General features: G+C 39.0%; 1 protein-coding gene across 1 annotated transcript; it reads left to right on the forward strand.

Moving 5' to 3' along the window:
- Nucleotides 1-572: 572 nt before the first annotated feature.
- On the forward strand, nucleotides 573-17,721 carry LOC129133698 (coiled-coil domain-containing protein 171-like). The gene is given in 10 exon segments (XM_077172148.1): nucleotides 573-752; nucleotides 3,533-3,679; nucleotides 4,839-4,931; nucleotides 11,150-11,317; nucleotides 12,935-13,123; nucleotides 14,326-14,830; nucleotides 15,560-15,676; nucleotides 16,527-16,753; nucleotides 17,378-17,557; nucleotides 17,644-17,721. Coding segments are annotated over 10 exon segments (1,884 nt in total).
- The last annotated feature ends 6,280 nt before the right edge of the window (nucleotides 17,722-24,001 follow it).

Raw genomic sequence — 24,001 nt, forward strand, 5'->3', positions numbered from 1 at the left:
AGCCATTGGGCTGAAGATTTAAATCTCTTGAGCAGCAGTAAATTTCCCCAGAAAAGCTAAGCCTTTGCTCATTAGCCCAACCTGCCTAAGGTTCTCCTAGAATCATTGTCATGTGGCAGGTGTCTGTCTCTATTGTTACTTAAACTGAGCTTGAAATTAATTGATACAGACTGAAATATCTCATAAATATTTGGAAGTAAGCTAGCCAAGTGTTACAGGAAAATGTAATTAAGTTCCCTATGCTATAGAGGCCTCACTTGAAAGAGTTGAATTTTTATTCCTTTCCAAAGGGAGAAGAGCTTAAATTTGAAATCTATGTTTTTGAAATCTAATTTTTTCAATGCTTTTGAGAAATCTCCAAAGCAATTCTATGTCCTTGTGTGAAAGATGCTACAGGAACACAAAATGTGATTGTTTCTCTGTAGTGAAACTGGAAGTTTCAGTTACCATTCCAGTGTTTCACAGGATACCACAATACACAGAGGAACTTATGTTCATTATACCTTTTTTTTCTGGACATGCTTATTTTTTTCTTTCTCTTTTTTTTTTTTTTTTTTTTGTAAACAACAGTAATGAATGACAACTATCAGCAGAAAGCATCAGGGACTGAGAAAAGAGTTCAAAGTGATCAGTGGCAGTTTCAAGAGGAGCAACAAAGATTTGCAGTGGAGAGGGATAACATCCACAGAATACACCTTGCTGAGCTAGAATTCCTTTTTAAAGAAAAAGCTGAAGCAGAAATGGCTTTTCAGGTATGATGTAGTAATAGATGGAAAGTTCCATGAGATGCTGGCTGAAAGTTTTTTGATGCAAAGTGTATGGTGGGTTGGAGTTTTTCTGGTTTAAGGGAGAAAAAAATCCCCCAAATAGCTAAATACTGCAGAATAGTTCTGAAGATTACAGAAGTCATGAAGTTACAGAATTATGAAGTTACACTTGGTGTGTAATGCTGGTTTGGGGCTTTGATGGAAGGTGTTGTGCCTGTTTGTCATGGGAAACACCTAACCCAAGTTATCAGTACACAGTGGTAGTGAAAACAGGAGCTTGTGGACAGGACAGGAGCTGTGGACAGGACCTAATGTCCTTCTCAAAAGAAGCCAGTTTTTATTCAAAGCTGATTCTTGCAAAGGTAGGGCAGGATATAGGCTGTGAAGAAGCCTACTTTTAGATAGAGCTTTCTTTTTTAAGTTGCCAGGGGCAGCAGGGTCAGCTCTGAGTTCTGCCTAACAGTGAGTGGCTGAGTTAGTTTGAGGAGGCTCTGGGAGGGTATTGCCTTCTGTTGTGCACAGTGTTTTGTAGAAGCTACCTTCAGAGAGTTTAATGCTGCATCAAAAATCAGTGTTGAAAAAATATGCCATGCTCTGTCGAGTGATGTTTGTCCTTGAAAAAGGACAAAAGGAGCAGTGTATGGCTCAGGACATTGTCTTCTCTGTCAGTTCCTTGGCAGTGTTCTCTGACAGTGGTTGTAGAGGAAGGGGTTTTGTTGGTTAATGTATTAAAGCTACAAAATTGTAGGAAATGTAATTCACATGAGTAGACTAAGATTGCCATGAATGCATCTAGCTCCTTAAATAGGCCAGAGTGAGCTGTAGGGTTTCAGAATCTTGATGTCACTGGACTCAGAAGTTTTCAGGACTTTCAAAACTCACTGCAGGGAAAATGCGATTCCCTGCTAGGTGTCAAACCCTAACCTGCCTTCAGTAGTAAAAATGTTACATTTTTCCACTTTGCTTTTGTAGCTGTTCCCCTGCCCACCACCCTAGAGTTATGTTATGTATAATTATAAAATGCTGGGAAATAAAAAATCTTACATCTTGATTGTCCTTGACTGCATGGAAAGCTTAATTCATTTAAGCTTGTCAGATGAACATCAGAAATATCTGGGTTTATAAATGATGACTTGGAATGCATTGCAGTCTTTTGTGTTGTGTATTTATAGGCCCAGTTTAAATCCTTTAGTTATTCTGAGTTTTAAAATGAAATGAGTTCTAAAATGAAAGGAGATTTAATTGTGGTCTTAATACGTGCAGAGAAGTGGGATTCTGAGCATGTAGGCAAATCCTGGCTGGAAAAACTGCACTGCACAAACCGTAATTCTGAACTTGGCGGTGAAAATGCTGAGGTAGGCGTGGGAGTGGAGTCATGGAGTATTGAAATGTGCCTCTGGAACGAGCACACAGGAAAAATCACCCTCCCTGCTTTGTGACAGGATCTATTGGGCGGATCCTGGCCTGGGGTAGGAGGGGTTGGATTCGGTAGGAAGGGCAATAGCATCAGCTCGTGGTTAGGCAGGAGTTCATATCCCTTCACGTTTTTTTCCTTCAAATACTTGGGAGATTGTGTCGTTCACAAACGGTTAAAAAAAAAAAAAAAACAAAACAAAAAAACAGCTGTGTTTGTCATGAGCAAATATTTGTATTTGCAGGTGGCTACGGGGATAGTATTCAACAGTTATATCACCTCCAAAAAGTTCAGAAATTCTTCAAAATTCTGAAATCCTACAGCTCTTGCCGACTTGTTTAACGAGCTTGATATACTCACAACAATTTTAGCTTTCTAATGTTAATTATATTTCCAGTAGAAAATATTTTAAAATTTTTTGTTGTATTTCACAGCAAACTATTTGTTACTTATTTCACATTTCCCAGTTCACATTTGTTAATATTTGGAAGATAAATCTGAGGAAATAAATATTTCTCTATCTTTCCAGTTATCGAGAAGAAATGTTAGAAAATGTAGAAAACAGGTAGTTCATTTGGGCTTCTTTATTTCTTTATTTTGCATTGTGAAGGGTAGAAACCTGTCTTGCTGGATGTGCAAAGCTAGAGGATTAGCTTAAATTTAATCCAAATTCATATGGACAATGGGGATTCTGTAGCAGTGACTTCATGGAGCTGCAGTGTCCAGTAATGTCAATAATGCTTCCAGCCTCTAGCTGAGTTCAATTTCTGTATGCAGAAATTGAAGTGGGGACCATCTTCTTTTATTCTACTGAGGACTTGATAAGTTTTTAACCTCAGTTTCTAGAAAGAAGAAAATGCTTTTCAGAAAAGCAGAAATCAAAATTATTTAGTCTGTGGGACTAACTGTTTCTAAAAACATCTGAAGTTTCAGCAATCAAAATCATTACAAAAATGAACTTATGTCCCCATGCATAATTTCCCCAAATGCACTCTGTTTCTATCATTGCCACTGAGCTGGGAGACAGAAGAGATTGGAAGGGCTGTACTCTTTTAGGGAAAGGTTTCCAGTGGAGATCTGGCTCTGATTTTAGTGTTACCACAGAAGATCATGTTCACAGTGATTTTTGGGCCAACACAGATTTCTTGGTGGTGAATCAAAAGCACGTCTGCTGTTGGGTAAACACTTCTGTTGACGGGTGCTGGCGTCGTAGATTTTAAAATCCTAACATCATCTTCTGATGCAGTCTCCATTCCTCTCAAACTGCAGTTGAACTCTCAACTGCAATACTTTATCTTAGAAAAAGTGCCTCTTGATGTATTGATTTATTCCTTTACCTGTTTATCTTTAGAAAACTAATGCTGCCCTGCAAAGCATTGCCAAGAAGTTGAAGGATATGGAGGCAGAGCACAATGGCTGCACCAAGGTGCTGAAGCTCCAGGCCGCCTGTCTGGAAATCAAGAATAAACGGCAGGAGAGGCTCCTCCAAGAACTGGAGGTAAAGCTTTCTGCCTGCTGCTGGGAGCCTCAGCAAGCACTGGCACAACTGAGCAGTTTCATTTCTGAGGGGTGAAACCTCTGAGTTAGGCTATGGGTGCCCCGTGTTTGATTAACAAAATGCAGAGCATCACTTGGCAGGAAAGGTGGATTCACAGGTGAATGCTGCGAGCCTGACCTGAGAGTGGTGTTTGAACTGCAGATGGAAAGGGGGTTATGTCACTGGGAAAGTACTCTTAGCAATATGGGTACAGAGGGAGTATTTGCGCAGGATTTGTGATTTTTTAATTTTTTATTGAAGCATCTTAAGCAGATAGATCTTGTGGGAGGAGGCAAAGCTTAAGCCTTTTGGCTGATGCTTTTGTGGAGTGGGTTTGGTAAGCTCTGTGCTGTGACTTTCTCTTTAATAGGCCTTCCACAGATCTCTGTTTCTCAATTATTTCCTTTTGTGAATGAGTGAGCTAATACAGAGTTTAAATTTATTGCCAACAGCTCGTATGTTCATTTTATGTATTTATTTATTTTTCAGTTAACGTTTCCCTAACTGAAGTGCTTAGAGTTAGGATTCAGTCTCACATGCTTGCTCCTCTGCTTTATCTGTCCAAAATCAATGACTTGACTTGTATCCGTGTAACCTTGAGTGTCTTAAATTACTTTTCATATGAATGTCCTTTTCTTCATCTTTCTGGCATCACTTGAAGGCAGAAGTCATTTTGGGGTGTATTGTTCTTTTCAAATCAATCATCAGTCAAAGTGAGATGATGCTTTTGAAAGGAAACAATGTAGTTGAAATTTCCTGTGAATTTCTATTATAGAGGCTCTGTAGTTACTGCTTCTGCTAAAACCATTTTTTCAACTGAAATACCATGTCCAGGCCTTTATGTAGAGACAGGTATCTGTGACTCTAAAAACTGTAGCAAGAACATAATCCTACATCAATTTCTTTAACTAAATAGAAAATATGACTTTAATATCCTGGATATGTAATTGTTTCCTTTTATTTATTTATTGACATGAGTTTTCACAGTTCCAAAGTGCAAGTAGTTCAGATACCACAGGTTGGTTTATGGAGCCCTAATAAACTGAAGAAATTAAGTTGTCTTTGCATGATGTTATCATCTTTCTGGACTTAGATATTTTTAAAATGTACTTCCTTTTAGGCAGCTGCAGTGAAAATAAAGGAACTGGAGGATGATGCTGCAGCAACAAGACTTGCACATGTAGAATGTAAATACACTACAGAAGTCATGCAGGTAAACTTTTGATTAAATATTTGGTAGAAGTTTGCAGTAAAATAGAAGATGAAATTGTAAAGGTGCAATTTTCTAAAAATGTTAAGATTTCCTTGCTCCAGGGGAAACACTGAGCAGATTTTTTGCAATGATTGTCAAGACTGTAAAAAGTAATAGAAAAATATCTCCTTGATTTCCAGGGAACCATCAAGTTAATAGAATCAATAGTCAAATAAAATGTCACATTCTTGTGTTTTACAATTCAAAGGAGCATTGAAAGAGTGAGGGAAAAGGAAATGTTTCACAGTAGTTAAACTGCTAAAATATTCTGTCCTATATCTTTGGAATGGGCACTTAGGTAATTTCAGATAGGGTGCATTCACCCAGCTTCTCTAGGTGTGAGATATTAATGCATCCTGAGACTGCACTTCCAAATGTAACTATTCAGAATACATTTCAGCTATTACATCTGCTGTTACCAGAAAAGTTTGAGTATATGAAAAAATGTGATATGCATACTTGAATATTAAATTTTTGTATTACTAAACTGTGTCACACAGGGTTTGATCCATTAAAGCAATTAGGGTTTATTAAAAAAAATAAGTGAAAAACCCTGTAAGATAATTGTTGAGTGATCTTGTACTGACTAACGAAGCCTTCCTAGTGGATTTTTGAAGAACTAAATGAGAAAACAAAAGGGAATTTCATATTTATTTTCTGGTTTTCTGAGGAACACAAACAAACATTGCCACTTCTTCAGTCAGTTATTTTCTTATGACCTTCTCTAAGTACAGGCACTTGGATTTCTGAAGTGATGATTAAATAAATTGTGATGATTCAGGTTCTTTTATTCCCTCTCTACTTTTGCAACATACAAAGGAGCTGGAAAAGTAACATTCCGTGAAGTTAGAGATTTATCTTTTATGGGTGAAGAGCTCAGAAGGTTTTCTTCCTTGTTTATGTAGATGAACAAGCTCCACATGAGCTTTGCTCTGAGTGCAAGTGTAGCTTTTACTGTTAATCCCACCCTTTTATGACTCTACTTCATGAATAGAATTCCCCTGGAAAACTTCTGTAATATAAATAATGGAAAACAGGAAAATCCAAACACCATGCAAGGAGAACAAAATGTGCTTTTGGTCAACATATCTATTTCTTTCTGTTTTGAACTCTGTGTATTAATCCATTTTTATGTGTGTTAAATGCTTTCTAATTCCATGTAGCATTAATAGAAGATATTCACCTATAAAAAGCAGAACAGAACAGTGAACAGCATTCAAGACCTTGGTAGTCTTTCCTAACTTCCTTTAACTGCTGTCTTATCACTTGGTAGTTGAGAATTCAAGAACTCAAAAGCATTTTGAATGAAGAGCAATGCGGCAGGAGAGAAGATTTTCCAGAAGGGATAGCAAGGGAAGATTTCAGAGAGCCAGTAAAATGCACTTGAGACAGGGAAAAAAGCCTAAGTTTCCTTTTAAAGCCATTGCAAGATGGCAGTAGACAGCCTCAGTACAACTCACAGTTTACATTCCCTGCATTTTTCAGTCAGCAGAAAATCTGGTGCAATGTGCCAAACCAAACTAAAGGTTCAGAACCTGGCAGTCCATTAATAACCGGCCCATATCAGTAACCAAAGGTATCGTGAATGGTACAGATAATAACTAGCCTGCTACAGATTATTTGCCAAACCAAAAATTTTGAAAATCATAGTTATGGTTAGGTCCAGCCTGCAGCAGTGGTTGGGGTGAGTGTAGGAAAAGATATCCAGCAGGTCTAGAAAAGATGGCTTTTCTATATACCCTTATATTATTATGAAAACATTGTTTTCCACTTCAGTGAGTCAGTTGGATCTCTAAGACTCCCGTCAAGAAGTTCAAGTGTATCATTTATAGTGGATAATCTTTGTTTTCAACTTTTGAATGGCTGTAGAAAGCTTTAAATGGTTAAAAAATATTGAAAAGTGTGAGAGCAGAGGAAATCTCTTGGGATGTTTCCTGGCCAGCACAGTCTGCTGTGCCTGTGGTAGCAGAACTTGGGTGAGCTCTCTTTCAGCCTAGAGCTATATGGCTCTGTATACTCAGGTGTTTATGTTGACTTGCACAAGTAGTAGTGGAGAATGAAAGAAACTGGTTTTTCCTACAAGAAAGGAAGTTTCTGGCCTGAGCAACTCATACAAGATTCATGGTGATGGAGATGTTTTTTAGTAAGATACTTAAAACTTGAGCTGGAAAAGCCTTTGTCATCCTCTGCATCAAACATCAATTTGAAGCAAGCTTTTGGTTTTCCTGACACTGTGCCTAAATACTCAGGCAATCTTTTAAAATTCTTCCTTGGATTCTCTCTCTGTACTTCTGTGTCCTTTATGCTATTGTTTGGCCTTGGAGTTTCCTCATCAGCTGCCTGTTTAGTCATGCCAGGCTCTTGATATATCTGTTTTCCTGACTGACACAGTACAAGAACAGATTAAAATTCTGGGCAGTCTGCTTTAAAAGCCAGACAGAGTAGAGTCAGGCATGTGGAAACCTTAAGAGCAAGAACTGTACTTGAAATCAGCATTGATGATGCAAGATGTGACATGGTCTCTCTGAAGACAGCTGTTGTGTTAATTAAAATATGAAAAATTCTGTTTGTTATATGTAACTTTGAGGCCACATCCAAATAATCTTATGAATTGCATGTCACGAGGCTTGGTAACTGAAAATATTACCTCTTGAAAAATCGTTCTTAGAAGGAATATAAATTTCTTCATTCAATTCAGAAAGGCAAGCAGCTTCAGAATCCATGTGATGTGCTGAAGTAGTATCTGCCAAATCCATTGATTATCCTTTAAAAGAACACAGGGCATTTGACAAAAGTAATTTTGGTTAAAGTCTCTTTTTTGTGGAAACTTTCCAGTTCACGAAGACAGCGTTTATCCTCCGGTGTGCAATGGAAAGACCAGGTTGAGGAAAGGAAGAGAGCTCAAGATTCCAATGCAACAGTAGTGGCTCCTCCAGACAGCTTCAGCCTGCATGAAGGCTCAATAGTAAGGAAAAAGAGCCTCCACAGGAAATAGTAAATTGAAAAAAAAGCTCAATAGTAGGGAAAAAATGTGGCACACTGTTGCAGTGTGATGCCACTTCCTGTTTCACCTATCCCAACCCCTCAGGTGTGCCAACCTTTCCTTTCCCCTTTTGCCCTCCTGCTAAGAGCTGTCCATCAATCTTAACATTCCAGCAGGGTCATGGTGTGGTTGGCAGAAGTTCAAAAGATGCCCCTCAGGTCCGGGCTCATTGGCCTGTCCAAGTGTCTGTATCCCTTGAGCCTTCCCCTCCTCACACCCGGTTGGTGCCTCACCTGTCCCTTCCCCTCCCCCTGTCCCTGGGGCTTAAAAGGAGACGGGACCATGCGGTTGGGATTCTACTGGGAGCTCTTTCAGAGGTCTACCATCCTGGAATAAAACTCTGGATTAAAACTCTACGATAGAATCCTCTCCTTTCTCTTCACCGTCGCCTGAACCTTTTCCACCAGAGGTAGACTGAGTTTCTACTATGCCTGGATTTGTTGTGAGTGCGCAGCTGCAGCACCCAGCCGGCCAAAGGTATCTCTGAGGTGAAACACCACAGCTGCCGCCTTTGGTCCAGCAGCAAGGGTCAGATGGGGCCAGGCACGTCCCACCCAGAAATATTGGATTAATCATCTATAGCACACATTGCTTAGGTTTTTTAAAACATACTGTCAAAACATTTACTGAGGTGAGGATTTGCTGCATTTGCTGCGCTGAGCTGTAGAAGAATTCTGCCATTCTCTCACCCTTGTTGTTATTATGTTACCTTTAAAAAAATTTACTACATGAGTAAATGTAACATGCCTTGGAGACGCTAATTTGAAAATATTTTTTAAGTATGGGTAGGATGTACTGGCATTCCTAATTAAGGCATTTTGTAGATATTGATGATCATTTCATGTGAAGAATGTTCTTTCTACCTAACTTTTTTGTCAAGTTTCATTAGCTATCATTGTAGAAATGTTTATTTCTATTTCATACACCCTTTTAGTTTTAGTGCAAGTATTTGACTGTAAAAATTGCTTGAAAATTGTTTCAAGCTTTCAGATGGAAAAGCAGAGAGGATTTTTTGTTGTTGTTTTGTTTTTTACTTGTTTTGCTGTGGATTTGGCACATTGGATGTATTTCGCTGGATTATTTTCTGAACACTTTCTCCTCTTATATGACCACTTTGGGCTTTTCTACTCTCTTTACCCAGCTACACCTTGAATAACAATTTTGCCATCTTTTTGCATAGCAGCAGGGACAAAGGAAAGTTGTCAGCATGTTTAGAAAATCTCTCCTTTCATTGTGTGGTTACATTTGCTCTCTTTCTACTCTTAGCAATATACATTTTTTTTTTTGATAGTGGCTTGCAAACTTCTCCTCTTTCTCTGTCAGAGCTCTGAGCATGGAAGGTGCATGAGGTCTGTTCCCTGTGGAGAGGAGCAGAGACCTGCATCAGAGAGTCTTCAGATCTGTGGGTGTCTTTTGTTCACTTGATGGAGTTATTCCACACTTTGTCTTAGTGCTGTCCACTGCCCAGGCAGATCTGTCATTCATAAACTGGAGGCAAATAAAATCAGGATCCTCTTTTTTCTTTCTGGGAGAATAACAGCTTCTTCCATGCAAGCATTAATGTATTAAAAGACATTTGCTGGACTACTTAGCCTGAAAAAGTCATTTCATCAGGCACAAAAGGAATACATACAGAGAAAAGCAACTGTCTCCCCTAACTACAGGCATTAATGATTGCTATTTCTAACTACAAAACACAATTGCAAGCTGAAAATATTCTACTGAAGTGCTTGCTTCCAAACGTGAAGTGCTTGCTAGCTGTTGCTGTGGTAGGAGTTTTCCTTTTTATTTGTATTCCTTAGTAAAACATATGACATGACGAGAACTATGGACAAGATTCCATTCATGATCAAGATTTCTGGTAATGGAAACAGTATTTAATGCTAGACTCAAAATTAATGTTACGTTATTGAAAGGTTAAAAACTAATAATAATTAGCTCACTGTCATATTCATAGAGCTGGTTGTTTTAATTATTTTACTCAAAGGATTTCAAACCACAAGACTGTCCAGAGCAGGTCATTTTTGGAAGAGTTGTATTAGTGGTTGCCTTATGAGATCAGGTATTTATTGCCTTGGATGGCTTTGCATTTTTCCCAAAGCTGTTTGTATTTGTTTGGGAAGCAGAAGTGCCTGTATGTGATCCTGTTTACTCCATTGAGATAGCTCTGATTTTGCTGCCCAAAATGAAAAAGCAGAAGACTGTAGCAGAACCTAAGTATAGATAACATTTAATATATTGCTGTTGGTCTTTGCTACACCCATACTTAAATTGGGTAAAAATGTCAGTGTGTTCTCTTCCCTTCATTTTCCCTTCCTGCTTTCCTGACCTGTACAGTATTTTTTCATATTTTGTACCATTTTTATGCTTCCTGAATATGCTCTTTCCACTCCAGTTGGATAATCTTATCTTGATCTCTGACTGTACTAAGACAGCATTTGAGAAACAGCTTTCTATTCTCTTAACTTAAAAAGTTTCTAAGGCAATTGTATGTACTAAAAGTATGAAGAATTGAATTTCTACTGCATGTTGTTGTTGCTGAAATTTATTTAGAATCTGAATCAATTTCATATACCACTGATTAAAATCACTGTTAATAAATGAGGCATGGCTTGTGGAGTTTGACTGATGGAGCTGTAGGCCCATTTTGGCCAGCTGTTTAATCATATCTAATCCATGCAAAACAAGTTTTTAAAGGAATTTAGAGTGTGTTGTGCTGCCAGGCCAACTGGACAGTTTTCTGTGTGCTGTGCAAGTGTTGGGGCACAATTTGGAGGCACCTCAAGGTATTAACATGAGTGAATGAATTGCATCCACTAAGAGCATGGAAATTTTTATCTGTGCCAGGTCTTGGTTGTGGCCCCCACAGGACTGGGATTTACTCACATACTTTATTTACATACTGTGTCTAATTAGATAAATTTTGGGAAATCTCTTTTCTTACTCTGCTGTAATATTATGCACTATTATGGCTGCAATTATTAGAAATGAACTGAGGAATTTTGTGAAGCTGTGAGAAGGAGCCTTGAGGGCTCATTTTCAGCTGCAGGCAGCTCTGCTACCACACATAGGATGCATCTCTTTTGATTTGAACATTGCCCAGCTACAGCAATTAATTTTTTTCTTTGTGTTCCAGAGGGAGATGTCCATCCTCCTGAACACATACCAGACCCTGGCAAATGCCCAGGTGCTTTCCAGACCGACAAACGTCCCCCTGGAAGAGTTACCTTGGGCAGAGCTTTGTGCCCTCTTGCATGAGAATGTTGAAGCCCTGGTCTCGAACTTCAGCAAGGCCAACCAGAGGGTGAGTGTCCCCAGGCATCAGCTGCCTCTGCTGAGCTCAGTGACATTTGCTCACACTGCAGTCTCGTTAAAAAGGACTGATATTCATCCCCCCAAAAGGATTTGGACACTAACAAATGAGCACCATTAATTCTGGCTTGTCCACTGCTCACTTTGTTGCCAGGGGCATTTAGATGTGACTGGAGTGTGCATCAAGTCTCTCAGCTCCACCTTCTGTGCAGGATATTCTGAAAGGACAATCTGATAGTAGCCACAGGGACCTAATTAAAAGATAATAAATTCATCTTACTGATGAAGAAATTCTCTGAACATAGTCATTTACAGTCATAAATCAAGTCTTTCTTTTACCAGAATCCAGAGGCAAAATACACTTTCTCCAGGAATATCACCTTTTAATTATGTCTTTATGATTCAGTTGTACTACTTGAAAGAATGCCAGTGTCGGGTTTTTTTGTTGAATTGTAACTTTGGATTATGACATTTTTATTCAGAAACACAACAGAAATACCTATTATAAAACATGTCAGGATCTGCATGAAGGAAGAGTTGTACTTTTCTGAGTGGTTTTAAAGCAAGTGAGCTTACATGGCCTTTCTCCCCAGAAAACCTTCTGCTTTTATGAAGGAAAAAGCCCCTTTTAAAATAACTCAGCTGGCTCCAGAGACTAAGCTATGCCTGAAGAGCTCTTTAGGGTATCACTTTGTGTTCTGGTTTATTTCTCTTTTGAAGTAGATGAGGAAAGGGAAGGGAAGGTGAACACTGCTGGCAGCGTTTGTAGGGCTTGTGTCTTATTGTTGCTTGCTTTTTAAGTAAGCATTGTTATTGAGACTGATTATGAGGTCTCTAGGGCTCTTCTCATGTACTTAGCAGCTTTTCTGGGATTTTAGACTGTGCTGAAAAAATTTTTTCTCTACACAGTTCAGTGTGGTCTATCTGGAAGTATCTTGATATTTTCTAGGAACAGAAAGTTCAGGTGTGTGCATTTGAGGATCATTGTTGGCTTGGTTCATTCCTCCATTTAGCTTGCATGAGGTGCAGTGTTCAAGCACAAGAGTGAATCCCTTCATGTTTGTTGAAAATACATCCTCAACTTATGAGCTACTTGTAAGGAAAAAATTCTCTGTGCTAGAATTCCCTGAAATTGTTTTAAAACTTAATAATAAGCTGGAATCTCTTGGCTTTTCAACAAAAGAAAAAAAAACAAAAACCACAAACAAATAAACAAAAAATTAAAGGCTGTGCTTTAATTATTGTTTGCAATCATCACAAACTTCTAAAGGATATACTTGGATTACTAATTTCCTAAAATTGAATACGATCATTAAAAAAAAAAAATCTATGACGTGTCTGGCTCAGGTTTCCTGCAAAGAGGGTGACAAATATCTCTGCAAGCTGGTAGAAGGATAGCAAAACTGAAACCAAATAAAATACTTTGTTTCAAAATACATTTCAGTTTTGCTTTCAGAACCAAGTAATTCACCTGCCATTAGAAGGGTTTTACTTAGTTTTAATAAAAATATTGAAAAAACTGCAGTTTAGATTTGATGCTGGAATAGGCTGTGCTTAACCTGAAGTGAAAAGGTAAATAATAATTTCTTCTTAAATGCTTGTCACACAGATATCTCACCTAGAATATATTTGCAAGCACAAGACTGACACTATGAACGACCTTCAGCAGAACCAGGAGGAGGCTTTGGAGAAAATGTCTGAACAGTTAAAAGCAAAGGAACACTGGTGGCAGAAAGAAAAGCAGTATCTTGAACAGCAGTACTCAAACGTCCTTGCAGAAGTTCATGCAAGATCACAGGTATGGTGCTGTGAACTTCTAATTGTTTTTTCTTTAAAAATTGAATGGATTATTTCAATAGTTGAAGCCTCTTAGCAGTTAAAGGTCATTTGGGAATTTTAGTAGATGTTTAAAGTTTAAAAAAATCCAAAACCAAACAACAAGCCAACCCATCCCTGTGCTAATATTAACATCACTCAAATAAGAAATAAATGACTTTGATCAAGCATTTGTTGAAGAGAATTTAGTCTGCAGGTCCAGCTGAGAAGCCTGATTTCATCTACAGATGGCAGATTCTTTTTCTGAGAATGTTAAAGCTGTAAGATCAAATTGGCTTGTTTTGAGAATTACTGAGGGCAGCAGCTACTTTTTCAGCATCATCATTTGCAGAGATTGTATAGAATAACAATCATGTGGATAAACCTGGGGATAAATTTAGTTACATATGTCCTGACCCTAAGAGCAGTGGTAGATTTCAACGGTGTTAAGCAACTCTGTTTTTCTGATACTACAGTGAGGAGTGGCCTAAAAGTGTGAAACTGTCACTCCTTGCTAGATGAGTTATTTGCAATCCAGAATGTTCCCTGTTCTTCCACAACCACCATTTACTGTCTTTATCATCACACTCCTTCGCACCTGTTTCAATTAAAAGCGTTGTGAATAAAGGAAATAGATGTCCCTTGTTATTTGTGAGTTACTGCAACTTACTTCACAGAATAATGCTGTATTTGATGCGGATTTCAGGACTGGAAGTCTTTGCATGCTGAAAAATTTAATCTGTCTGCTTTCATGTTCCAGACTTCCTTATGTTTTTCCTCTCACTTACACTGGGGCTTTCTGCTTGGTACAGCAGTGTTCTCTCTGAAATTGGAGGATGTTATTACTATTGTTAAGTCAATTCATAAAACTGTATTATGGGCAGACAGGTGGTGTTGGACCTTCTGTGAGCTGTCATGGTGTTGGTGGATTGTTTTCAGAAATCAGAAGTCCATTTGCAATTGATTATCATGGAAATTTCCCTCCTACCACGCTTTTTGTTTCAGACATCTAATTCTGTAATTGCTTACTAGAAGAGATACTTTCATCACGATTATTACTAGCAACTTTTGCTCCCTTAGTGCATCATTTGAATGGCAAAGCTAAATTTTCTTTTCATTCTTGTCTAGGTAAAAACCACGTAGTTATTGTTTCTTCCATTATTGTTTGGTTTGTTTCTGTCGCAGGAATGTGAAGAAACGGCGCAGAAAAAGAGGCAAAAACTCTATGGCCTCGAACAACTCTCCGACAAACTGGCCCAGGAAAACAATTCCTTGAAAAATTCATTATTAGATGCTTTCAAGGCACGCTCATCCCTGCTGGCAGCCTGTGCGCTGCTGTCAGGGGCCCTGTGCTCTCTCTACGGCCGACTGTGTGCCACGTCTTGCCAAAGAGACATTCTCCAGGAACGGGTGAACCAGCACCAACTCCTGAACCACAAGATCGTCAGCCTCCTTTATGCTCTCCCTGCTGTGGTGGAAAGAAATCAGTACGAAGGCAGGCTGAGGCAGAGAATAGCCAAGAACCTGGTTTATGTGTTCCGAAGAGCTGTGATCGCAGTTCTGGCTGCTAACAGGCTGAGGGCTCTGGCCCGATATTCTTGTACATTTTTCATCTGGACAGATGGATGCAGAGGAAGCTCTGGAATTCAAGTTTGTCTGGGAGAATCCAGAGGCAGGCATCCTGTGCCATGTAAGTGAAATCTTCTTAAAGAGTTAAATCAAATTACACGCTTAGGGAATAACAAAGAGGAATAATATTTTTCTTGCTGGGGCATAAAGACATATTTAATGACATTTTGACAAATGTTATTTACAGATTTATGTTTTTATATTGCTTGACGAATTGATTTCAATCTAAGAGGAAATGCCCAGTCTTATGTTAAACATTGCAGGTAAAATTGCAATTATGCCCATGAACTCAACACTATCTGGTGGTTTTGATATTTGTGTTATGGATTTCAGAATTAGGTGCTACAGCATCTTCTCTGTGGTAAATATCTTGCAATGTTCCTCTTTTTTTTTTTTTGGAAAAGGTATTTCCTCTTTTCTTAAAAAGAATTTTTCATATTTATTTCCTAAAAATCCACAAAAATTGCTTTCTGATTCAGGTAAAATATTAGCATAGGATTTCAAAATTTTCTTTAGAGATTATGTCTAGATTGCCCCTTTCTGTTGCCAGACCAGTTTAGATTTCCCTCTACAATGATAAATGGCATTAAAAATGTTTTCCAAATTAGAAAATTCATCGACTTTTTTTTTTTTGAGTCATTCTGAAAGCACGCTTAAAACAGTCAAAATTGTCCTGACTGATTTCTTGTTTATATGCTTATTTTTGGTTAATTTCTGAAACAGATGGAGGCAGCAGTGTGCCATAGTTTAGTGATTTACTTATCCTGCTAGCTGCAATTCTCTTTCACAGGTTTTGCAGAGGAAGGAGTTGACTGTATTGAAGCACTTCACTGGTTGTCTAGCTCTAACCTCTAGACTGCAATAATCAGTTCCATCTCAGAACTGCAGGGTGTTCTCAGCAACCAAGGTAATTTTAACTGTATATTGTTGTAGCAGAAATATAGTTAAAAAATAAGTAAGTCAGGGTGGTCATATCATTTCCATTTTTATGATTTTATCTAAACTCTTCTGGATCATAGCTCTGAAGAGATATTTCTGATATTTATGATAGACGTCTTTGACTAGAGGTTATATCCTGAGCTAGTCAATTGTAGCTAGTCAACAAATTGTAGTGGGGCTGTTTCCCTGAAAGAGTAATTTGATTACAGGGTAAAATAGTTCCTCTTTTCTACATTCTCTGAATGATCACATTTCTGTACTGTAGGAACAGATTCATTTTCTTAAGCAGCTGATAGGATATTTTATCCTTTCAGTATATAGAGTCATGGAAGCTGAAGGCTGGAGAGTGTTTCTGGACCTTATTTACAGTGAGAACTGATACAGGTTCCCTTGGTTCATCTGCATTGCTGCCATCCCTGGTTCTTTATTAACCTCTACTTTTAGAATCCCCACATTTTTGTCCCAGAAGAAAGGATCTTAGAAGAGGGATAATTTATGTGAATAAAGGGAAATAACAGGACAAAGACAAGATGATGCATTTTCCAGAAGCCTAGACCCTAAATTGGTATCAAAGTTGCCATTGAATCAAATGGGTTTGGATTCACTTTCAGGCCCTTTCTTCTTTGATCATGCTGTTGTCAAGAAATTGAATTCATATCCTTTAAAAGCAAAGTTGGAACACTGGTTCAGATTCAGCATTCTGTATTTCAGAATATTTACAGCTTCCATCCTGTAGAAGTGAAAAAGAACGTGATCTTACAAGAAACGGGAACTAATAACCTGCTCGATGCTTGCTTTGTGTTGTTTTTTTCTTCAAGATTCGGAGCTCTGGCTTTCTAGTAACTCGCTGATCGGCACAGCCAGGAACTGCTTTGCACAACTGATGGACAACCTGAGCGTTCTGATGGAGACAGTTCAAGGGAACGCTCGTGGGTGCAGAGCCTACCTGGAGAGGGACTCGCTGATAGAGAGGCTGGCTCGTGGCCTCCAGAGAGTAAATGCCCAGGCCCTGGAAGCTGGATTCCATGACAGACTGCCCAGCACAGTAAGCAGATTGACAGTCCTCCTCCATGGAAACAGAAGGTTTACAGCAACGGTGAAGCTCCCTTGATAGCAGCATTTCTTTGGTTTCAGGCTGGTGATGAGTCCAGGACAGTCAAGTGCTACTATAGGGACACTCCACAAGTTGATTTGTCACACATTAGGGTGTGAATAAGTCTTTTCTTTTATTGAGAAAGAATTCTTGGAGGAGGTTTAATGTATCCAAGTAAAAGATTTTTTTTCAAGTTTTATCAGATCTGTATTAGCTTATAAGAACAAATTGGCTTGATGTAAATGTTAAGGTTACTTTTTATTATTATTTTCTACTTTCTCATGCTTACCATCCTTTCTTTCAGTAAAGATAACCTTCCCTTTAACCAAAATGAAAGGATAAACTCTTTCTCTAATCATCTTCATAGTAAACCTTAGGTGAAAAGAGTAGTTCCTTGTAAACAGAATTTGCAGTAACCCTTGGTAGGTGACAGGTTCAAACTTTTGTCCTTGTGCATGTCTTTTAGAGATGGAGGAAAAAATTATGTTTTCTTTTTCTTGAGTCTTAAGTCTTATTTATTTGATTGCTAAAATAGCAGATTTTATAGCCCATCAACTTGTTTCTGTTTGCTGACAGAGAAACATAGCAACTTTGCAGCAAGAAATATTTGAATTTTCACAAAGGCTTCATGCAGCAGAGATAGAGTCCCACTCACTGCACCTGCAGCTTGCAGCATGCAGATGGGCTTTCACCGAGATGCAAAAAGATGCTGAAAAACCCCACAGACTGCAGAGCCAATTAAGTGAAGTTCAGCAAGTAAGTGCATTTGACTTGGAGGCTCTCTTGCTTAATAGAGATTCTCCTTTCTACAGTTTTTGATTTGTGTTCTTTTGGAAAACAAGCATAAAAATGATTTCCTTTCAACAGAATTTTCCAGAAACCTTTGCAGCAATGCAGCCGTGAGAAAGACGTCCAGCTAGCCGACCAGCACCGCTAGCAGCACAGGGGGCACTTGTCCCCATAGCTCAGCTTCGGGACAGCGCCTAAGGCCAACGCCCAGCTTGCGGCTGTCAGCGTTGCCTTGTGCAGGACGAGACCGTATTGAAGCTGCAACCAGTGCAATAAGAGGGCGGACTCCAACTGCGGTTTTATCCAGGATTTAGGGAATCCCAGGGGAACCAGCAGGAGAAGACGGGGAGGAGGGGATTTACAGCGGTTTTTAAAAGCTGGAGGAGGTAAGGGAGGTGCCAGACCTAGGACCAATAGAGACACAGTGGGGAGTGGGATCCGAAGGACTGACACAGGGAAAACACCAATGGGGACAATACTGAGGAGGGGCCCCGGTCCTTGGACCAATCATCCAACTCTCCAGCTGGAAACTTCTAGCAACAAGGGTGGGGATGGAGAGTGACTGGCAGGGCACCAGGGAGGGGTTGAGAAAAGGATACATTGGTTTCTGGGGAAACTGGGGAGGAGTTTTAAAGGATACAATACCAACTGGGATGGAGTTAGGGTGACAGACACTAACAGGGATGGGAGGGAGAACCAGGGCAGAACCATTGTCAAACAAGGGGGGAACAGAACAGTCCAACTTTAACCGAACACGGTACAACAAATCTTGCCTGTAAATGTCACTAAACCAAAAGACAGATTTATTTAGAAATATCCCTTTTCCACTGGAGTTATCTTTTGATTTGTAGAAGGAGGTATCCTGTATAAATTAGAGTTTGGTCTTCAGCAATCCAGGTTCTGTCATTTGTTGGAAATGTTGATCTGATTTATGTATCCTAAAAGAAGATTTCACTTCAACAGAGTAAAGTCAGTGGGAATGGGGGTATTCAATAGGAATGTTAATGAAATATAAAGATAGCAGTTGAAACTCTGTATGGATGTTGATGAATGTTATAATAAATACAATACAAATTTTAGCGGGTCTGTTTCCCTGAAGAAGTAACTTTATGGCAGGGGGAGGAAAAGCTTTTGTCTATATTCTCAGTAGCACAAAATTCCCCTGAGTCTTTTGCTGTTGCTGATTGACTTACCAAGACACTGTGGGTTCCCTAACCTGAAGCCTAGTTGGTAGAACCTGTCAGGGTGTCCCAATCCAAACACTTCTAAGCAAAGAATATCTGCTAGATGATGTCTCACCCATTGTCCTTCCTATTCTTAGCTGTAGTAAACCCCATAGATTTAGGAAAAGCACCATGGAGGATATGAACAATAGGAATGCTGAAACAGCAAAAGAAAATTCCTGTTTTCCTGTCCTCCACCCCTTAACCTATCTCTGTAACCCTATAAGGCAGTGTCATGTTAACCCCTTTCCCATTGGTCAAGCTTGGATCCTTTCCAACCCTATAAAAGAAGCATACTGTACCCCATTAGTGGAGAAAGAAGAAGAGCAGAGACCCTTCACGGACCTCCCCAAATAAAGCCATCTCCATAGAACAGCCTGCGCCTTCTCCTTCTCCTCTCTCTCCGTCTGCTGCAGCCTCCAGCCCAGGGCACCACTACCTCGCAAGCCGAGCTGAAATCCTGAGAGCTTGCAACCACTATAGAGCTGATAATCACCATGCTTGCTAGATGGCAGCCCCGTGGCGTTGGCATGAGAGAGCCAGCCTCGGGCACCCAGTCTCTACCCCGGGACTGAGCTCCTGAGCCCTATTGCTCTGCTTTATGATAAGGCCGAATAAGAGGCTTTATTACTTAGCTAGTGCAATGGATTTTTTTTTTAACTCAAAAATCTCTAATCATCTTCAGTTTTGTTCTTAACAGGTTTTATGCCCTTAGTGGTTTTGGACTGTTAGATGAAAATTATCACATATTAGATTGTAGTTGAAATGCAGATGACAACTTTCTTTGAAGAATTATTTCTTTCTGGAACAGTTTTTGGACAGGAAGAACAGTCCACAAAGGTGTTTACAAGGGTTAAGAAGCTCTCCACTAAAATTCTGAACATTGATCTGCATATTTTTCCTTCTAAATACTGAAGTTTTGCATCCCACGGTGCTAATTAGAATAGAATAATGAATGCCAAGACTTTCCATGAATGTTCTTTATAAAAAACACAGCAATTAACTGGTCTGCCATCTGATTGGTCAGTGATGTCTTCATGTTAAAAAAACCTCAATACTAATCATAAGCATGCATTTATTTTAGAATTTGATATGTGTGCAAGTGGAACTCACTCAATCGTAGGGAAACCACTGAATATAGTTACAGAATCAGGCACAACTTGTTTCTCTTTCCAGAAAATCAGCCAAGACAATGTACAGGAGGAGTTACAAAATGCTTTGCAGCGTGAGCATGAGGCACAATTGCTTTTACAAGAACAGCAGTGACGGGTTCAGGAGCTGAGCAATAGACTGGAATCACACTCATTTACTGAGCTAAGTAAAAGCCACATATCTCCGACGGTAAGATAATTCTTCTGGAACAGTCACCAGAGTTTTACCTTTCATTAAATAAGCCAAAAAGCGCAGTCCTTGTGTAAATAAAATAACAGGAGTAAATACACACGCACTACTCAGTCTGCTGGAACTTTAGGCTACTGAGAAAACACTTCAAAGACTCCTTTTTAAAAATTTTTTAAGCTGGTTTTTTTTAACAGTTTAAGAAAAAGTCTTCAATGGGGGTTTGTTTTGGGGTTTTTTTTGCCTGCAATCATTTTGCATTCTAAAGCACATTTATATATAGCAAATATACTAAATACTAGGGGGGTTCTGAGTCAGTAATGATTTTGCTAGGAAATTCATAAAACCTTAGGATGCAGTGGTCCAAATGTACTTCACAATCAATTTGTCTTCCACGTTGGTCAGTAGCCAGTGGCATAAAGTGAAGTTTCTTTGGGCGACAGAGTAACTCTGCTCTCTGTCTGCTGGCAGGGCCTCCCTGATACAGCGGAGGAGCTGAGGAAAAGAGACCAAGTTCTGGATCAACAGGAGAAACTCCTGAAAGACATGGAGCAGGACCAGAAGCGGCTGTGGGAGACTCTCGAGGAGGCAGAACGTGCCCTTGAACAGGGAGTAAAGTGAGCCCTGGGGCCAGGGGGATGTCACTTAAAATGAACAAAAATTGAAATTCCTACTTCCATGGGCAGGGCTTTACTTCCCTGGACAGCGTAAGGTTAGAAGAGAAAAGTACATCTGTCTCTTTTGTTTTGAAATTCAGGGATAGTCTTCTAAAACCAAAAGTGTTAGTTCAAAATACTAGGTCATAATTTTATGCAGTTATCCCATAGTAGTGCTTCAAATTCTGGGTGCTGAAATAACTGGCAAACAAAATACCTGTGCTGTCTAACTGATCTGACAAGATCTCTTTGGCACATCCTTAAAGTTCTGTTTATTTAAGAAATGATTGCTTGCTCTCTGTGTTTCCATGCCAACTTTGTATAGGCAGATACAATTTATTTATAGTAAATACAGAAGCATCAGCTAGGGGACAGGTCTTCACTGCCAAAGGGACTGAAACCCATTTTGGATCTCGCCTTTCCTGTGGTACAAGACAGATCTTCCAGCTGATTTCAGGGAGTTTTGGATTTAGACCTAATCCCCACACCACTTGCACCATAACCTGGAGTGGCAGAAAAGGCTCAGGCACTGGTCTTGAAAAGACTGGTGGTCAGAAGGAGCCCCCATGACTTGAAGGAGCTTATTACTAACCAATTCTTACGCCATATGAAAAAAATAAGTCTTTGCAGACTTTGTTGTCTAATACTTTTCATAGTATGAAGTATGTGTTATGAATATTGTTGTTCCATGGCTAGGATCTAAAAAAATTTTAGTTAATTAAAATTTCTCATCATACCTGGGATCATTCAACCTCTGAACAACAGTATCTAAGAAGCTTTAAGGGTTTTATGCACCAGGGAAATAATGCAATTTGTATGGTCATCAATGAAATCTTTAACAAGCTAATTAAAATGACAACTGTTATTTGGTATGAGTTGATCAAAGCAGGTGTCACCTGCAGAAAGATTTGTTCCAGAAAGCTTGCCCTTTTCATCCTGCCCTAATCTATTTTGGGCATTTCAGTAGAGATCATTCCTTGTGGCCATATATATATATATCCAGAAAAGGTTATTCTAATGTGAAGTAACTTTAAAACTGGCTTTATTTTTTTTCTCCTGTATATAGCAGCTGAATATCAACAAAGAAAGCTACACTTCCTCCAATCTTACAGCAACTCTTCACAACTCATAGGTTTTATTTCTCCTTTTGGAATATAAACAAAAGAGATTAAATAAACAGAATCTGTCTGTTGTTTCCAATACAAGAATATAATTCCATCCTACTAGAGACTTTTTATGATCTCTATATCCAAGCCATGATGGTTGTTCATTGATAGGCCTATAATTATCTCAATTTTAATTGCTTATTCTCAACAGAAGCATCTTTCATATGGAAATGCACCAAATAGTGGTACATGAACTATATTTAGGGTTGGCATTGGAAATATGAAAAAGAGAGAAAATCCTAATAGTTTGGATTATCAACAATTATTTTACAGGACATGACAGCCATCAAGTAGCAGAAGATTAATTTCTACATTGGTAAAGTTTCAGTTCCATAAAGTTACTTCATTGTTCTTGTTTTGTTTTGTTTTCTTGTATTTTCTTTTATAATAGAGACAAAGAGTTGATCATTAGTCAAATGAAAGCTGTGGAAGCTGCCTTGAATGAGGTAAGAATTTGACGTGTTCCCTCTGATTTGTGTTTCTAAATCAGCTAAAGCCTTAGAACTGCTTATTCTCAGGGGACGAGAGAAGTTGTAGCAAAGCAACTTCCTTTCCTTAGTGTTGAAGTTTCCCCTCTCAACTTGTTCCATCTTAAAAAACCACAGTGAAATAAAATGCAAGTTTGTAGTACATACACAACTTTTTCTGAATGTAGAAGTTATGACAAAATTCACTTGCCTTCCCTCACTGAGCACTGTTTCTGGTTGACAAGTGAAGACTAATGGAACACACCAAAAACTGGCAATTGTTGTGGAGTTACCCCCTCTACTGAATAATAAAAAAGTGACATACTTGGTGGCCATAAAACATTTGGCTTTGTGTCTGCTACTTTAACCTATGAAACATCATCAATAGGAAAAGAAAAGGCAGGAAGTAGTAATCTGTGGTCAGAAACTTCCATAGTATTTTTTAAAATCATATTTTAACCTTAATAGTAATCTCAAGTTTTCCCTCTGACTTGTGCAATTGTGCCCTGATATAGGACTATTAAAATTCCAACAAAGCTATACATATGAATTATTTAGGAGAAAGGACTTTTTCAACTATAGCTCTCATGGCAGATGGTTTCATAACTGTTTTTAATCTAGAGCAGCACAGAGCAAAAGTGATTTTTTACCTGGGAGTGTCAATTTCCCTTACTATATCTTTAATTCCCAGCAATGTGGGAATCACTATTTTAGTTTCAGAGGTCACCAAAACTGTTGCTATTTATTTAATTTATTTATTTTCCGATATCTTTTTCTAGTCTCTTTCCTTTAATGTTCACGGAAAGTGACAGAATCTGAACTGCATCTTTCTCCTACAGCAAACTGTGCTGATAGAAAATTTCCTTTGTGCCACCACCATCTCCATACTGGCTTCTTTCAACCTTTGGAAGTGAATGTCATGCAGCAAGTGCTGTGTTCTTACAGTAATACATAGGTGCCATATCCTTGGCCTTTCTCTTTTCAGGGCAGGGCAAGGTGCTTTGTTTTGGTAGCAATCTCTCCCAGCCCTTTGAATTAGAGATTTATTTGCAAAGAAAATTCAATCAGTCGTACTTTATTCATGGATGTTAGGTGCAGTGATCAAAGCAAGTCCACTCAATGGGCTCAAGGGGCCACCGTTCATCCCCGCTGGTGTGTCTGAAGGAGAATGACCACTGATGCTGGGGTATTTTCCCTTCAGGCCAAAGAGCAGGCAGCGGCATCAGGTGCTGAAGCAGCCGCGCCACTCCCCAGCCTGCAGCTGCAGACCCTTCCAGAGGAAGCAACGGCGGGCAGGCCAGAGGCTGCATCCTTCCAGGTTAGAGTCTAAAACCAATCCTGTTTAATTTTTTCTTTAATTTTCTTTCATTTTTTGCATCTGAGATACAGCTGCTCTGAGCATGTGGAGAGCAAAAAGCTTCAAAACTATTGCAGTCAACAGTTGAAAGACAATTTCTAATTATACTCCTGCACATGGTATTTCAGAGATGATGGTAACTTTTAATTTTGCAGTTGCAGCGTTAAATAACTGACAGCAATACAAACATGGACAGAAGTATAT

This window comes from Agelaius phoeniceus, chromosome Z, assembly GCF_051311805.1.
Source record: "Agelaius phoeniceus isolate bAgePho1 chromosome Z, bAgePho1.hap1, whole genome shotgun sequence".
In the NCBI taxonomy this organism is placed as follows: Eukaryota; Metazoa; Chordata; class Aves; order Passeriformes; family Icteridae; genus Agelaius; species Agelaius phoeniceus.